The sequence below is a fragment of the Vulpes lagopus genome, chromosome 1 (assembly GCF_018345385.1).
Source record: "Vulpes lagopus strain Blue_001 chromosome 1, ASM1834538v1, whole genome shotgun sequence".
Taxonomy (NCBI): domain Eukaryota; kingdom Metazoa; phylum Chordata; class Mammalia; order Carnivora; family Canidae; genus Vulpes; species Vulpes lagopus.
The window spans coordinates 65,623,829-65,642,767 of record NC_054824.1 but is presented as its reverse complement, the minus strand read 5'-3'; the positions used below and the strand labels follow the sequence as shown (position 1 = coordinate 65,642,767).

At 37.8% G+C, this 18,939-nt stretch overlaps 1 protein-coding gene across 4 annotated transcripts in view; it reads right to left on the bottom strand.

The window, feature by feature from the left end:
- BTBD9 (BTB domain containing 9) overlaps window positions 1–18,939 on the bottom strand; it is a 416,542-nt gene that overhangs the window by 371,825 nt on the left and 25,778 nt on the right. For 3 of the 4 annotated variants that reach the window (XR_005987172.1, XM_041750949.1, XM_041750950.1), the window contains exon 2: window positions 167–378. Coding sequence is in view for 3 of the 4 variants with exons in the window: in XM_041750949.1 (XP_041606883.1) it covers window positions 167–351 (185 nt within the window). In the remaining variant the exon portion in view is untranslated. Of the gene's footprint in view, window positions 1–166; window positions 379–1,441; window positions 1,539–18,939 lie in introns of all 4 variants that reach the window. The other variant, XM_041750951.1, reaches the window with a different exon arrangement.

Genomic DNA, 18,939 nt, shown 5'->3' with positions numbered 1-18,939 from the left:
GTTTTGTTGTTTTTTAAACTAACAAAAAGTCTACAAAGATGGAATTCTTATAGAAGTTGAATTCAAAGTTTGCAAGTTTCATTATGCTTTGTTACATATTCTTCATAGAGGAGAAAATACCAGTGTTTTCCACAAGTTACTTGAATCTTCAAAAGTATACACTTACCGAAAATACTGGCACCTCGCTGCTAAAATTACCCTGTGGGCAGGAAAACGTTTCTTTTCCACAACAAATGTGACGTCACCATACTCCTCCCCAATCAGCAAGGCACCAATATGTTCAGACAAAATGTGCACATGATCAATTTCCCCCACTGCAGTAAAGGGGCGAAGAGGGTGGCTGTTGCTCATCTTGTAGAATAGGTGATAGTCGTTGATCTATTATATAAAGAAGGGATAAGAATTAGTCAGGGGAGGGCAGTACACTTAGAAAATCACATACCATAAACATAGCTAAGTAAGAATTTAAAGTACTTTCAAACAAATCACATGAGAGAGATTTCATCATTACTGGTATTTCTATCAACCAATTTATTCTGGGAAGCAATTCAGCCTGACTCCATGAACTACAGTGCTACCTTCAGTGTTTTATCACACTAGGAAAACAAAAATGCCAAGAAACAGCACTTGGGGCCATCATATTCTAGAACTGTGAAAAAAAAAAATCAACAACCAGAACTCCTTTTGTAGCACATATCTATTTAATGAAGTTGGGTATAACTAACTGTACCCAAAAGGAGAGTCATTTGGACATAGATCTAGACCTAAATCATAAGCAGAATAAACTAAATCATCAGATTCCAAATACCTTCAGAGGTTTTGGTCTGAAAATATCTTAAATATTTTATTTAAAAAAATTAATAATCTTCTAGAATCATAGAAATAGCCTGACATTTATTAATGAAATCTTAACCCTCTTCAAAAAAAAAATATTTTTCTCAAGACTGTAACTTCTAGTACAAACTTGCAGCTCTGATAGGAGGTTGCCTATGCTTACCAGAACACTGTTACATTTAATCTCATTTACAGGCACTTCCTTACTTTTGTAGGCAGTGCTTTTCTACAGATGTAACTAGGAGCCAAAAGGCTAAAACTTGATTAACAGTCATATGTTAGAAAGGGGAGTTATGTCCCTTGAAAGCTAAATGTGCTTATATTCTTCAATCTCTCTAATATTTGCAGGTACCGGTTTTCCAAGGGTAAATAAATAAGTAAGAGCCTTCAGCATTCAGGTGCCCCAGGTGAAGATGTAGCTGACAGCTACCCCTCTACTGCACCAGAGACTAGGGGCAATTGAGACAGATGTGCCTTCTTCACCAGATCTTCACACCTTCCTCAACTCTCCACTTGGACCAGGAGCAAAGGTTAAACTACTCTTCATTTTTAAACTTCCATATCTAGATCCATTATTAGCAAGGTATACAAAAAGTGGTCTTTATACCCAGAAACTGCAGTGAAAAATCCTCACGGTCCAGGATCTCCAGTTACTTGCTACTCCAGTTACTTCCTCTACCCCCAACAGAGAGCAACAGCAAGGACTGTGACATAGAGGAACATGGAGGTAGAGTCAGGCAAGGTAAGTGGACAAGCTCCGGCCCTCCACAGTAGGAGCATCAAAAGGATCCAGCATACCCCCCTAATTGCCAAGCAAATCCCTCTTCTTCAAGTACAAACTCCATTTGAAAGCCTTAACATGCATGATTTGATTGTTTAATGTATGATACAACAGTCTAATATAGGAGTTGGCAAACTTTCTGCAAAGGGTCAGACAGTAAATATTTTAGGCTTTACAGGCAATATGGTCTCTGTATAAAACACTGGAGCCAAAAACAGCCATAGACAATAAGTAAATGAATGAGCCCATGGCTATGTTCCAATAAAACTATTTACTGAAAAGGGGCAGATTTAACTGTAGTTTGCCAAACTCTGCTCTAACATATGATCAAGACTGGCTATACTCTAGATAAAGGATCAGACTGTTTCTGGTTTTTGTTTTCTGGATGTGTTACCCACTTGATGTTCAAAATAACATGGTCATTTTCTGTGTCAGTCACGAAACTCCAAAATCTACTGGTACCTGATTTCAAAACCTCACTCCTCTTCAACCTGAACTCTCACATCACCATGCCATATTTCACTGATGGTGTATGGCTCTCAACAAAATAGACTCTTTCCTTGCCTCAACAAATGCAATGCATATACCCAGTGAATATATTCTCTGGCATAATATTCACTTAAAATTTTATCCAGGTCATAGGTGAGATGAAATGATTCTTGGTAACAAATTATTGATTTTTGGTTAACTAGCTCAAAGGTAAATTTATAAGTCTTCAACTGATACATAATAAACATCAATACTACATTTAGAAATATCTACCTTAATAGGTTCTCCAGATCTGTACCTCTTAATACATACAACTTCATTTTGCTGAATTTACATTTTAATCATGCTTTTCCAACTGAAGACATAAGGCAAATATTCCAGGTATAGAAAACAGCCACTTACTATGGATTAAATAAAATTTTTATTTGCATATAAAATAATTTTAATTAGACCACTGACTGTCAATGAGCTTACACACATTGGAATTGTATGGGAGCTTTAACAAAGGGGGAGAAAAAGATGCTTCCACCCCACATCAGAAACTATGATTTAGTTGGCCTGAAATATGTAATCACTCTCCTGAAGTGATTCTAACCAGCAGGCTGAAAAGGAGCCTCTGGTTTAGACTCTCTTGTTGTAGGGTCACATACCTTACTCGGGTGCACAAAAATACCCAAAATATCCACTGAGAAAATTCACGGAGAATTTGATTCCATTTTGAATCTTATTGCAAAGATGTAAATAGTGCCAACGAAATCTACCAATGTTACATCTTATAAACAGAAAACATTTGAAAATATTTTTGCCCAATGCCCTGACTTAAGCGCGAAGTAATTAATAGTTTGGGTCTACCTAATTGCATTTTAAGAAGCATATTTTATTTTTATTTTTTTTTAATTAATTTTTATTGGTGTTCAATTTACCAACATACAGAAAAACACCCAGTGCTCATCCCGTCAAGTGTCCACCTCAGTGCCCGTCACCCATTCCCCTCCAACACCCGCCCTCCTCCCCTTCCACCACCCCTAGTTCGTTTCCCAGAGTTAGGAGTCTTTATGTTCTGTCTCCCTTCCTGATATTTCCCAACATTTCTTTTCCCTTCCTTTATATTCCCTTTCACTATTATTCATATTCCCCAAATGAATGAGAACATACACTGTTTGTCCTTCTCCGATTGACTTATTTCACTCAGCATAATACCCTCCAGTTCCATCCACGTTGAAGCAAATGGTGGGTATTTGTCGTTTCTAATTGCTGAGTAATATTCCATTGTATACATAAACCACATCTTCTTTATCCATTCATCTTTCAATGGACACCGAGGCTCCTTCCACAGTTTGGCTATTGTGGCCATTGCTGATAGAAACATCGGGGTGCAGGTGTCCCGACGTTTCATTGCATCTGAATCTTTGGGGTAAATCCCCAACAGTGCAATTGCTGGGTCGTAGGGCAGGTCTATTTTTAACTCTTTGAAGAACCTCCACACAGTTTTCCAGAGTGGCTGCACCAGTTCACATTCCCACCAACAGTGTAAGAGGGTTCCCTTTTCTCCGCATCCTCTCCAACATTTGTGGTTTCCTGCCTTGTTAATTTTCCCCATTCTCACTGGCGTGAGGTGGTATCTCACTGTGGTTTTGATTTGTATTTCCCTGATGGCAAGTGATGCAGAGCATTTTCTCATGTGCATGTTGGCCATGTCCATGTCTTCCTCTGTGAGATTTCTCTTCATGTCTTTTGCCCATTTCATGATTAGATTGTTTGTTTCTTTGCTGTTGAGTTTAATAAGTTCTTTATAGATTTTGGAAACTAGCCCTTTATCTGATATGTCATTTGCAAATATCTTCTCCCATTCTGTAGGTTGTCTTTTAGTTTTGTTGACTGTATCCTTTGCTGTGCAAAAGCTTCTTATCTTGATGAAGTCCCAATAGTTCATTTTTGCTTTTGTTTCTTTTGCCTTTGTGGATGTATCTTGCAAGAAGTTACTGTGGCCGAGTTCAAAGAGGGTGTTGCCTGTGTTCTCTTCTATGATTTTGATGGACTCTGGTCTCACATTTAGATCTCTCATCCATTTTGAGTTTATCTTTGTGTATGGTGAAAGAGAGTGGTCCAGTTTCATTCTTCTGCATGTGGATGTCCAATTTTCCCAACACCATTTATTGAAGAGACTGTCGTTCTTCCAATGGATAGTCTTTCCTCCTTTATCGAATATTAGTTGACCATTAAGTTCAGGGTCCACTTCTGGGTTCTCTATTCTGTTCCATTGATCTATGTGTCTGTTTTTGTGCCAGTACCACACTGTCTTGATGACCACAGCTTTGTAGTACAACCTGAAATCTGGCATTGTGGTGCCCCCAGCTATGGTTTTCTTTTTTAAAATTCCCCTGGCTATTCGGGGTCTTTTCTGATTCCACACAAATCTTACAATAATTTGTTCTAACTCTCTGAAGAAAGTCCATGGTATTTTGATAGGGATTGCATTAAACGTGTAAATTGCCCTGGGTAACATTGACATTTTCACAATATTAATTCTGCCAATCCATGAGCATGGAATATTTTTCCATCTCTTTGTGTCTTCCTCAATTTCTTTCAGAAGTGTTCTATAGTTTTTAGGGTATAGATCTTTTACCTCTTTGGTTAGGTTTATTCCTAGGTATCTTATGCTTTTGGGTGTAATTGTAAATGGGATTGACTCCTTAATTTCTCTTTCTTCAGTCTCATTGTTAGTGTATAGAAATGCCATTGATTTCTGGGCATTGATTTTGTATCCTGCCACGCTACCAAATTGCTGTATGAGTTCTAGCAATCTTGGGGTGGAGGCTTTTGGGTTTTCTATGTAGAGTATCATGTCATCGGCGAAGAGGGAGAGTTTGACTTCTTCTTTGCCAATTTGAATGCCTTTAATGTCTTTTTGTTGTCTGATTGCTGAGGCTAGGACTTCCAGAACTATGTTGAACAGCAGTGGTGAAAGTGGACATCCCTGTCTTGTTCCTGATCTTACGGGAAAGGCTCCCAGTGCTTTCCCATTGAGAATGATATTTGCTGTGGGCTTTTCGTAAATGGCTTTTAAGATGTCGAGGCAAGTTCCCTCTATCCCAACACTCTGAAGGGTTTTGATCAGGAATGGATGCTGTATTTTGTCAAATGCTTTCTCTGCATCTAATGAGAGTATCATATGGTTCTTGGTTTTTCTCTTGCTGATATGATGCATCACATTGATGGTTTTACGAGTGTTGAACCAGCCTTGTGTCCCAGGGATAAATCCTACTTGGTCATGGTGAATAATTTTCTTAATGTGTTGTTGGATCCTATTGGCTAGTATCTTGTTGAGAATTTTTGCATCCATGTTCATCAGGGATATTGGTCTGTAATTCTCATTTTTGGTGGGGTCTTTGTCTGGTTTCGGAATTAAGGTGATGCTGGCCTCATAGAACGAATTTGGAAGTACTCCATCTCTTTCTATCTTTCCAAACAGCTTTAGTAGAATAGGTATGATTTCTTCTTTAAACGTTTGATAGAATTCCCCTGGGAAGCCATCTGGCCCTGGACTCTTGTGTCTTGGGAGGTTTTTGATGACTGCTTCAATTTCCTCCCTGGTTATTGGCCTGTTCAGGTTTTCTATTTCTTCCTGCTCCAGTTTTGGTAGTTTGTGGCTTTCCAGGAATGCGTCCATTTCTTCTAGATTGCCTAATTTATTGGCGTACAGCTGTTCATAATGTTTTTAAAATCATTTGTATTTCCTTGGTGTTGGTAGTGATCTCTCCTTTCTTATTCATGATTTTATTAATTTGAGTCTTCTCTCTCTTCTTTTTAATAAGGCTGGCTAATGGTTTATCTATCTTATTAATTCTTTCAAAGAACCAACTCCTGGTTCTGTTGATCTGTTCCACAGTTCTTTTGGTCTCGATATCATTGAGCTCTGCTCGAATTTTAATTAACTGTCTTCTTCTGCTGGGGGTGGGGTCTATTTGTTGCTTTTTCTCTAGTTCCTTTATGTGTAAGGTGAGCTTTTGAATTTGAGATCTTTCCAGTTTTTGAATGGATGCTTGTATTGCGATGTATTTCCCCCTCAGGACTGCTTTTGCTGCATCCCAAAGATTTTGAACGCTCGTATCTTCATTCTCATTAGTTTCCATGAATCTTTTTAATTCTTCCTTAATTTCCTGGTTGACCTTTTCATCTTTCAGCAGGATGGGCCTTAACCTCCACGTGTTTGTGGTCCTTCCAAACTTCTTGTTGTGATTTAGTTCTAATTTCAAGGCATTATGGTCTGAGAATATACAGGGGACTATCCCGATCTTTTGGTATCGGTTCAGACCCCATTTGTGACCCAGTATGTGGTCTATTCTGGAGAAAGTTCCATGTGCACTTGAGAAGAATGTGTATTCAGTTGAGTTTGGATGTAAAGTTCTGTAGATATCTGTGAAATCCATCTGGTCCAGTGTATCATTTAAAGCTCTCGTTTCTTTGGAGATGTTGTGCTTAGAAGACCTATCTAGTATAGAGAGAGCTAGATTGAAGTCACCCAGTATAAGTGTATTATTATCAAAGTATTTCTTCAGTTTGGTTATTAATTGGTTTAAATATTTGGCAGCTCCCACATTCGGGGTATATATATTGAGGATTGTTAAGTCCTCTTGTTGGATAGATCCTTTGAGTATGAGATAGTGTCCCTCTTCATCTCTCACTATAGTCTTCGGGGTAAATTTTAGTTTATCTGATATAAGGATGGCAACCCCTGCTTTCTTTTGAGGACCATTTGAATGGTAAATGGTTCTCCAACCTTTTATTTTCAGGTTGTAGGTGTCCTTATGTCTAAAATGAGTCTCTTGTAGACAGCAAATAGATGGGTCCTGCTTTTTTATCCAGTCTGAAACCCTGTGCCTTTTGATGGGGTCATTAAGCCCGTTCACGTTCAGAGTTACTATTGATAGATATGAGTTTAGTGTCAACATATCTATTCAGTCCTTGTTTTTGTGGATTGTTCCACTGAACTTCTTCTTAAAGGGGAATTTTAAGATTCCCCCTTAAAATTTCTTGCAGAGCTGGTTTGGAGGTTACATATTCTTTCAGTTCCTGCCTGTCTTGGAAGCTCTTTATCTCTCCTTCCATTTTGAATGAAAGCCTTGCTGGATAAAGTATTCTTGGTTGCATGTTCTTTTCATTTAGGACCCTGAATATATCCTGCCAGCCCTTTCTGGCCTGCCAGGTCTCTGTGGAGAGGTCTGCTGTTACCCTAATATTCCTCCCTATAAAAGTCAGGGATTTTTTTTCTCTTGCTGCTTTAAGGATCTTCTCCTTATCTTTGGAATTTGCAAGCTTCACTATTAAATGTCGAGGTGTTGAACGGTTTTTGTTGATTTTAGGGGGGGATCTCTCTATTTCCTGGATCTGAATGCCTGTTTCCCTTCCCAGATTAGGAAAGTTTTCAGCTAGGATTTGTTCAAATACATATTCTGGTCCTCTGTCCCTTTCAGCGCCCTCGGGAACTCCAATTAAACGTAGGTTTTTCTTCCTCAGGCTATCATTTATTTCCCTTAATCTATCCTCATGGTCTTTTAATTGTTTGTCTCTTTTTTCCTCAGTTTCCCTCTTTGCCATCAACTTGTCTTCTATGTCACTCACTCGTTCTTCCACCTCGTCAAGCCTGTTCGTTAGGACTTCTAGCTTGGATTGCATCTCATTTAATTGATTTTTAATTTCTGCCTGATTGGATCTAAATTCTGCAGTCATGAAGTCTCTTGAGTCCTTTATGGTTTTTTCTAGAGCCACCAGTAGCTGTAAAATAGTGCTTCTGAATTGGCTTTCTGACATTGAATTGTAATCCATATTTTGTAACTCTGTGGGAGAGAGGGCTGTTTCTTTTTTTTTTTTAATTTTTTTTATTATTACTTATTTATGATAGTCACAGAGAGAGAGAGAGAGAGAGGCAGAGACACAGGCAGAGGGAGAAGCAGGCTCCATGCGCCGAGAGCCTGATGTGGGATTCGATCCCCGGTCTCCAGGATCGCGCCCTGGGCCAAAGGCAGGCGCCGAACCGCTGCACCACCCAGGGATCCCGAGAGGGCTGTTTCTGATTCTTTTTTTTGAGGTGAGGTTTTCCTTCTAGTCATTTTGCTCAGTGCAGAGTGGCCAAAAACGAGTTGTATTGGGAAAAGGAGAAAAAGAGAGAGAAGGAAAGAAAAGAGAAAAAGAAAAAAGAGAAAAAAAAATGGGAAAAAGAGAAGAAAAAGAAAGAGAAAGAAAGGAGAAAAAAGAAAAAAAAAGGGTGGGTTGGGGTGGGGGAAGCAATCAGAAATCAAGAAGAAAGAAAGAAAAAAAAGCACAAAACAAAACAAAACAAAACAAAACACGGGGGAGAATCTTCTGATTCTGTGTACTTTAAGTCCCTTGACTTCCCCTGGAACTGGTCCGTCTCCTTGGTCTTCTGGGGGAGGGGCCTGCTGTGCTGATTCTCAGGTGTTAGCACTTGGGGGAGCTGCTCTGCCCCTGCCTGGTGCAGGGCTCAGTGGGGGTTGTTCACCCCGTGAGGCCCCAGGAGGAAGCCACAGTGGCGGGGGCAGCTCTGGGACCCTGGAGTCAGCCCCCGCAGTAGCTCCGGGGCTCTCCGTCTGCAGGGCCTGGGGGCTCCCGGGCGGGGCCGCTGATCTGCTCAGTTCCAGGCAGGAGCGTCCTCGCTGTCCTGGGCCCTCCCAGCCTCTGCCTGTCCCGGGGGAGGCCGGATCCTGGGCTGTGTCCCGGCGCCCTGTGCTCCGGGGCCTGCGCTGTTGGGTTCGCGCTACCGCCCCGCAGCCCCCTCCGCGGAGCCGCCGCCCGAGCCCCTCCGAGCTGTTCCCGGGGCCGCGCCGCCCCCTCCGCGGAGCCGCCGCCCGAGCCCCTCCGAGCTGCTCCGGGTCCCGCCGAGCGCTGCAGCCCTTAGGGAGCTCGGCGCATCTCCCGGGGCGCAGTTCCTCTGTTACTGTCCCAGGGAGCCCGAGGGCGTCCCCGCCTTTCTGGGGTCCTGCTCCAATTCCCCGGGAGGCCTTTCCGCGGGGAAGGTTGGTGCCGCTCCTGCTCCTCCGGGACGGGGCTCTCCTGTCCTGGGGACACTCGCCCCGGCCTCAGCCCGGCTCCTCGCGGGGCCCCTCCCCCTTGGAGGCCTTTTGTGTCTTTATTTCTTTTTCCCCGTCTTCCTACCTTGATAGAAGCGCGAACTCTTCTCACTGTAGCGTTCCAGCTGGTCTCTCTTTAAATCTCAGGCCGAATTCGTAGATTTTCAGGATGATTGGATGGTTTTCTAGGTAATTTGTTGAGGACAGGTGACCTGGAGACCCTACTCTGCCGCCATCTTGCCCCTCCCCCGTCCAAGAAGCATATTTTAGAAACACACATCTACAAAGTTAATTTTTTTAAACTTCCAATTTAAATGTGACAAATAAAATTGGGAAAAATGTTAAAGTTCATTGAAGTAAATTGCTTATTGACTTGTTTCTTAAGCTTTAAAACTTATTCTGCCACTGTCAACATATGTGATCCTTGACAAATTTTCTAACTTACATGAGATTGTTTCCACATCTGTAATGATATGGTTATAGATTCTTTTTAAAGTTATATTTTATAACTCTGCCACTGTCTTTTAATATCACTGTTTAGGCCTGACATATGAAATGAATTCTCACGACTCAGCATATGATTATACTCATGACTGTGATTTTTTACAGCCAAAGAACAGAAAGCAAAATAGGCAAAGTTTTTGAAAAAGTACATGAGGCAAAGTCTGAGAACCAGACATAAGCTGCCACAGGTCCTCTCCCAGTGGAACTACCTGTTAGAGACTCACTGCCCTGGGTATTTATAATGCGTACTATTCCAATAAGTAGCCGCTGTCTGGCATGTATTCAAATTTCAGACTCCCACAAGGAAAGTAGTGTTCAACATAAACTATATTGTGTGTACAAACTGCTTAAGTGAGCCACTTTTATCAATTGATGGCAGGAACCCTTCTAAAATCTAAGTTTCCATCTAGATGCCAGAGAAGGGCCAACCTTATAAGCAGACTTCCTAAAGATAGCAGTTCAGTCCTATGTTAGTTAGCCATTTTCTGTACAGTTCAACTAGAAGATCTAATAATGTTAGCAAAAGCACTGAAAACAAGGAGCCTAAAAGTCTATCTGATGTACTTATTTGATCTTTGGTTTGGATTGGAGAGAGGAATATCAAGAAAATAGCCTACCCTACTTGCCCAAATGTATTCCTGACCCTTGACCTCCCATTATGCCAGAACCAAATAGTTTTAGGGATGGGTTTCTTCAAAATTTCAAGGATAAATCCAATGTTATTTAAACAATTCCTGTGCATATGGGAAGTAGTTTTCTGCTGCTTCTTATGAAGCAAGTTTAAACCTGACAGCAAGATGCCCATACCCACACTCTCAAAAACCAGCATAAATAACAAAAATCCTATGTAAAATATTGAAAAACAGAATTAAGCAGGATTCATGACACAGTGGGTCAATTACAAGAAGGACAGATGAATATTAGGAAAAATAAGTCATCAAAAGGTCAGAGTGGAAAAAAATCCTAAAATCATAATAAAATTAGCTCAATAAAAGCTAAAATATCCTTTTCAACAATCACTACTAAGTTTATTTGTAAAAACTTCTAAGTGAATAGGAATAAAAGGATATTTTCTTTTATTAGGATACTAATACTTCCTTAACTTGGTAACTACATGTATATATACATATGTAGCCTAACTGTATCAGATATAAACTTTTGGTTAATAATAAAACACCAGAAACATTCCTAGGAAATTCAGAAATAAGACAAGGATATCTGCTCTTATCACTATTAACACTTTTCAAAAACAAAAGAAAATGAAATTAATTGAACCAAGTTAAGATAAATGGATTAGAAAACAAAGAGGCAACATAATCACTATTGCAGATAATCTCATTGCCCATTTGAAAAATTGCAGATAATCTCATTGCCCATTTGAAAAATCCATGAGAATCAACTGAAAAAATATGAGAAAATAAGGGAGGTTCACTAAGGTGATCTCATAATATTATTATAAGAAAATATATAGTACTCTTGCATCCCAAAAACTAGCAGGTAGAAAATATGAATAAAAAGATTTGCAATTTATAATTGCAAAGCACAGGAATAAACTCATGGAAAAGGTAAAGGAAATTATCAAAGTCCATTGAAGAATTTAAGAGAAATAAATGAAGAGATATACATTGTTTGGACACAAAAAGATCTAATGTTTAAAGAGATCAATCATCCCTAAATCAGTGTACAAAAAAAGTATATTCAATATTTTATTGTACTTTAAATGTTTTGAAACTGCAAAATTCAAGAAAACATTCTTGGTAGGGGTAACAGTTAAAAATTTGACAAATGGGCACACATAAAAAACTGAGAATGAGGGCAGCCGGGGTGGCTCAGCAGCTTAGCGCCACCTTCAACCAGGGCCTGATCCTGGAGACTTGGGATCGAGTCCTGTGTCGGGCTCCCTGCATGGAGCCTGCTTCTCCCTCTGCCTGTGTCTCTGCCTCTCTCTCTCTCATGAATAAATAAAAAAAACTTAAAAAAAAATTGAGAATGAGTATTGAGATTTTTATATTTACCCAGAAGCGTTTTAAGTTGAAAAACACAGTACTAATTAATATAGGAATTAAAAGTAATCCTAATCACAATCAAAACAGCGTTTTAAAATTAAATGGGGATAAAGGAATTCATCTGGAAGAATAAATACGTAATTTGGTATATATTGTAGGAAAAAAAAAGAACAGTGGGGGACCAGCTTAGTGGATGAGAAAGCAAATCATAAATTAAATCAATTAGAACAATGTCATATTAGAAAGACAGATCATTGGAACATATCAGTTCAGAAATAAGCCCAAATACTATATATCATATATATATTTATATGTATAAATATATTAGTATATATAATATATAATATATATTAAAGCATTTCAATTCAGTGGGAGAAAATATGGAAATTTTTTTAGAATTTTTTTCAATAAAAGATGTTGGCTAACTATTTTTTAAAAAGTAATCAGGATATTCACACAAGAACACAAAATAAAATATATAATGATAGCAACCTCAATATTTTCTGTAACAGTAAAAAAACTGGAAAAAGCTTTAATGCTCATTTAAAGGTAACTGGATAAATAATGGCAAATCTATATAGTGGAATATTATATAATGATTTAAAAAGAATAAATTTAGATATTACTGACACTGAAAAAATCTAAAATATGTATTAACATGGAAAAAATGTTGCATAGAAAAACTGCAAAAAAAAAAAAAAAAAAAGAAAAACTGCAAAACAGTATTATAGTAAAATGTTATTTTGTTAAATACATTTTTAAACAGCAAACATCAAACTGTTAACAAGGGTTATCCCAATGGATCAAGGTTGTGGGAATATTTTCTATAGCACTACATATTTTTGTAATGTTTAAAATTTTGTAAGCACGTTTTATTTATAATAGAACTTTATACAAATATTCTAATAACCTTGGCCACTAAAATTACAAAATAAATTAGTTTGTGTATGAGATAGCAAGTGTTTTAATTTGCCACAACCAGAAGTACCTGATTTAGTGACTAAGAACAGTAAGCAGAGGGACTATATATTATCTCCGCAGATGAAAATTAATTAACAACTTGAAGACAAGGACAAAAAGTTCATTACACCAAGACAGGCATTACACTAAGGCAGGAATGAATATCAGATACCTCAGCAGCATGGCCTACTAGGACACCCTTATCTGATACATCCCAACTAAAAGATCTTCACCTTAGAGATTTTCAGTATGACATTTTCTAGACTTAAGGCGTATTTTTTTTTCACATGCAAACACAGTGCTCTGAGATTTGCTCCTGTTGACAGCCTGAGTCTAAATTTGCTGATGTTCACAGGAGCCGGCAAGAGTAATCTATTCACTCAAGCTATACTTTCAAGGTGGGAGGAAGGAGAATAGGAAGGCAGAAGGAACAAGGGACCTACTGGAAGAGAGGGCAAGAGTATCACCACCAGGAAATGGCACCATTCATGATAGCATATTGTATCATTAGGTGAGGGTTCTGGGACTCTATATGGATTTATTTACCTAGGATGGTGGTACAGAAACTATCTCTTTCACAGTTGGGTCAATTTCACGGGTTCAAATGCATTTCAAGAAAAAATGACTAAAGCCACAGTACTAAAATTCTGAGCGTTGTTGGCTATTTACTATGCAATAAGACAGCCATACCCATTGTTCTAACCGAAATAAACAATGTCCATCAATAAAGCGAGACTACCATATGCAGTTTATAATGCTGTAATATTATAAGTACCTCTTAAGGAGTTTGAAAAAACCAAGTTGACCTAAATATCAATTTCCTTATTTAAAGCTCATTTCTGGCAGAACTGTTTACAAACCCTGCTTTAAGAGAGCTTTCCACATTTTTTAAAGTTCATTCTCCAGTATGTAATCAGGAAATAGACAAAGAGCAAAGTTCTACCAGGGGGAGATGCCAGTGAGTCCTTGAATGCTGTATAAATCTCCCCTGGGAAGCCTTCTCTGACCTGCCTATATCCTGACTGAAAGGCCTTTATGGGTAAAAAGACCTTCTGCTTTTTAATTGCAAAATATAAATGATCTTTCTCTTGAGGAAAGCTATGGCATTTACAAGCATATGGTTTAGCAATTTCTTTCTGCTCTTGGTACCCATGTGGTGTGTAATTTGAAGTAGTATTCCTTAAACTTTAAATTAATATCGCCTGGGGAGATTAAAGGATATCTTGTCTGCATCTTAAACACTCTCAAAAAATCACTTTCTACTTTCTCATGGGAAGGATACTTCACTTCTTTTGATATATACTCTACCCTTGTCATCCAAAAGTTTGAATAAACAGGTGTGCACTGACCACACTGGTAGGTGTAACCTTGGTCCTGTGTTCTGCAAGTCTACTTTGAAACCTTGCAGAGGAGTCCTGTCACGGGGGCAGTAAAGGGCCACAGTGAAAAACATGGCCGTAGTTCACAGGCATTTTCTGGTATCAGGATTCCCCAAATGTCTTTCCCTGGGAAAGATGAAATGATTTATAATGTCCAGTTTCGTTCCAAATTCTTGTCACTCTATGATTTTATATGTTTGTAAATAAATGTTTATAGATATGCATAGCTTGGAACACTTTTAAATAACTGTATCATAACAAAAACATTTGACAAGATTATTTGATTCCATTTGGCAATTACCACATTGATTTTCTACTTCTTTGTCAAGGGACAAACTGGTTTCTAAATTTGTATGCAATTCATCTGATAAAAGATTTGTTGAGGAAAAAAAAAAAAGATTTACTGAGCTGTCTTCTGTGATACAGGCCCACTGCTAAGTGATAGCAACACAAAGATTAATAAAAGATAAAGTTACTACCTTTGAAGAACTCACTGTCTACTGAGAAAGCTAGGACTAGATTACAATATCAATTCTAGAACTAGTAAGCCATAATTTTATGATTTTTAGAAAGCAAAATACAGTTATCTTCTCTAAGTACCATACTAAAGCTATAACTAGGAAGCCCCGGTGGCTCAGTGGTTTAGTGCTGCCTTCAGCCCAGGGCGTGATCCTGGAGACCCGGGATCGAGTCCCGCATCGGGCTCCCTGCGTGAAGCCTGCTTCTCCCTCTGCCTGCGTCTCTGCCTCTTTCTCTCTCTCTCTCTCATGAATAAGTAAATAAAATCTTTAAAAAATAAAAAATAAAAAAATAAAGCTATAACTATGCTGAATAGATTATTAAATGAACAGAAACTCAGAAAATTATGTTACACTCTTATATCAGAATAAAAGTTAATATTCTAACAGTTAGCTACTTGTTCTCCAAAATGGGATGCTCGCATGCCAGAATGATTACAATACAAGCCATAGGAATTTGGTGAGAAAACCTTAACACTCTGTTGACATGTATTTTTAATGTAGAAAAATGAGGGGAGAAATTAAACTTTAGCAATATTTAGTAAGTGGATGGATGCTGCCTCCTCTCATGATCTGTATGTCAAAAAACAGTCACTTGTGTCATAAGATAAATGTCTAGGGAATTCCACAGAGGCAGGACTCAAGGAAGTGTTCTCATTTGTTCAAGGACATATTAGGTTTACCTGTGTCTGCTTATGTGAATTTTCTAAATATTATCTGACTTTAAATTATTGCTCACAAGATGACAAGTGGACTAAAAACAGTTCCTTCGAGGAAACCACTGATAGAAGATAATGTAACATTGCCAAAATAAGGAGACAAGTAAATAGCCATTATGAGAACTCCACTCCTAGTAATTAGATTTTATAAGAAGGTGACCCCTGCCAATGTTAGTCCTACAGATCTAATGCATACTACAGTGAATACAGACAACAATACTATATTATAATCATCAAACTTGCCAGAAGATTAAATTTTAATTATTGCAACCACTAAAAAGAAATGCTGGGCAGCCCAGGTGGCTCAGTGGTTTAGTGCCGCCTTCCGCTCAGGGTGTGATCCTGGAGACCCAGGATCAAGTCCCACGTCAGGCTCCCTGCATGGAGCCTGCTTCTCCCTCTGCCTGTGTCTCTGCCTCTCTGCCTCTCTGTCTCTGTGTCTCTCATAAATAAATAAACAAAAAGATCTTTAAAAAAAATGCTAATTATGTAACATGATAAAGGTGGTAATTATGGCTACGATGGCAATCATATTACATTATATAAATGTACCAAATTAACATGTTATACACTTTAAATCTGTTATATGTCAAGTATATTGCAGTAAAAATGACCCCCAAGTTTGAAATAATCAAGATAACTTGGAAGTATACACTATAATTAACAATGAACCTCCATATAAAAGGCATTGAATAAATAAATATTGGTTGAATGTTTTAACTCAAAAAGAAGCTTAAAACAAAACTACAATTTAGTAGCAAATTAACCATTTTGCAGGAGGACACAGAAAGGACCTTTCACCTAATAATAATGCTATCTACAGAGGACTATAAACCAGGCAGAGTCCTAAGCATTTTACACACAACATCTTATCTATTATTCAAATAACTGGTTTGGGGAAAAAAAAATAATAACTGGTTTGGGAAGGTACTGTTTTTTATCCTACTTTACAGATAGGAAATTGAGACACAGACAAGATTAGGCACTTGTCCAAGGACACAAACAGTAAATAGCAGATCCAAACCAAGGTTTATCAAACTCCTGAATGTAGAAGAGCTATGTATGCCACAGTGACATGGGAGAAATCAGAAATGATTCTCACTTTGAGTCCTGTCAACTACCTCCCCTGACCAGTTCTCAAACTTTTTAAAGATACCCTATTCAGAGTAGGTAGAATATGTCATGGGTGATAAGAATGAAGTGTCCCTTTTCAAGTCAACTTTTGGAGATTACGTATACATCAGCTTTAATGATATAGGAAGAAGAATTCAGACTTTAGTCGCAACATTGTTAAATTCTAGTTACTGAAAAACTACAGACCAAGACTAATGTGTGTGTGTGTTTTTTTTTTTTTTTTACCAAGACTATTGTTAATACAAATATGCATCCATATACACTGTGGGGTGAAGTAAAAACCTGTAACAAACTAAACTGATGATACAACTGAACAGTAATTTAGACTTAAAAAAAGCAAGTATAAAAACAACTGTGAAAAGCACAACCAATTCGATGTACACTGATAATATGTATCTTCCTGAAGACGTAAAATAATTCTAACTTACGCATGTTTATATCTGAAACAGGAGCTTTACAATGTTTTACAGGCTCCATAGTGGCCAGAATTATTAGCAGAACATCGAATTGTATACCTGAAACTAATACTGTATGTTAATTATACTTAAATTAAAAATATTTTTTAAAATTTTACGGGTGTCTGAGTGGCTAAGTTGGTTAAGCGTCTGTCTTTGGCTCAGGTCATGATCTCAGGGTGCTGGGATCAAGCCGTGTTGGGCTCTGCCCAGCAGAAAGTCTGCTTCTCCCTCTACCCCTCTCCCACTTGTGCATCCATGCATAGGCTGGCTCTCTCAAAAAAATAAAATCTTTTAAAAAATAATAAATAAATAAATTTAGAAGATAGCAACATCACATACACATCATTTATTCAGACACATATTAAAATACCGCTAACATTTTTTAAAAAATAGAATCCTTTATAAACTCTAGTACTATGCTAATGTAGATTTATGAATTCCACATTTTGCATATCCTTAATGCTTCACTTGGTTAGTTTTTAATAAGTAGCCAAAGGATATATATAAATGAAAGACTATGAGATCAACGGACACTTGCCAATATTTTTTGATCAGGGCTCACCAGTGGCCTTGGGCCATCTTTTAAGAAGCATTCTCCTAAACCAGGCAATGCTTCTGGCTCAGTTTGGCAATGATATCTAATTCTGTGGTGGTTGTGAGAAGCTATTCTATCACTCATTCACGAAATATCTAAGACTCCTGAGGCAAAACAGCCCAGTATGTAATTTGCAATATTAATTTTATTTTCTATTCAATTCAAGCTGTCTTCAGTTTCTATGGATCCAATCTCTAAAACAATCTTTCCAAAAAAAAAAACTTTCCCAAATACCTGCAAACAAAAGCATTTAAATCAGCTATCCTAGGAAAAAAAAAAAAAAGTATCAAATGGCCCAAGTGTGCTTCCCTCTGTTATGTTTTAAAGTTTCCCCAGATACTGAAATTTGCTGCTTCTTTCTTCCCTGAAAAAAACCTTCTTGAGCTTATGCTTCAGAAAGGCGTTAAGGTGCAGAAACATCATCAGATCTTAGTAATCTAAGTTCTGAACGTTTACCCAAAGACCTGCATTATCCAGTTACCAATCTTCCCTCAGTCTCTCAGCTCATTTTTTCCACTGTTTAAGCCTCTATAATGCAATCTCTACACAATGGGATACCTTTTGGGAATGACAAGTCACAGATTGCAATTCTAAGAAGTAACTATCATTTATAGTTCTCGGAGTTTATATAACTATCCTTTTCCAGGTTCTCAGCCTTATTGGTCCCAAGTCCATTGAAAACCGCATGAACTGTATGCTGGGAGCAAAAAAATACATGCACCCAGAGCCAAAAAGCAATGAAAAAGTCACGATGAGTGCAGAGGTTATTAGTTGTAATAATATTTGAAAATACAGGACAAGCCATTTCTGTTTAATTTCTTCAGTGGCAACTTATGGGTATGTAATATTCTTGCCTAGACTTAAATTATACAATATTTTTCTAATTAATAAGCATTATAATAGCATGAACTCCCATTAAAACAGTGGAATAATCAATTGCAACAATCTAATTTCTTTGTAGCAAAGCTACTGTGAACATTTGCATTATCGTCTGTGTAAAGAAAATTGGCTTTTCATTTGTAGATGTTATAAAAATGTTCTACTGTGCATACTTTAACGCAGTTTGTTAAACTCCAATATACAGGCTATTTTCTATAAATTGTGAATTTTAAAAAAAGATCAAGTCTGAGAAGTTAATTCACCCAAAATCTTGATTTATAAGTTAATTTGTTGCCATTCTAGAACATAATCTAAAGGAAATGTTCACAAATTATACTAATCTTCCTTTTTGTTATCCCTTTCCCTTTAGTTTTATAAGCATTCTTTATTCCTTCAACATAACATTTCCTACTGCAGTGCAAAAATAAATAAAAATAAATAAAAATCAGAGATAACTATCATGTAGATTAGGAGTAACTGGCCAAAATGACAGCCACTGATCCAAATTTGTAACCAAAGTCAAATCTATAGCCACATCTAAAACTATAGTGTATACATAACAATAAGGGAATGAATAGCACGTCAAGCAAATAAC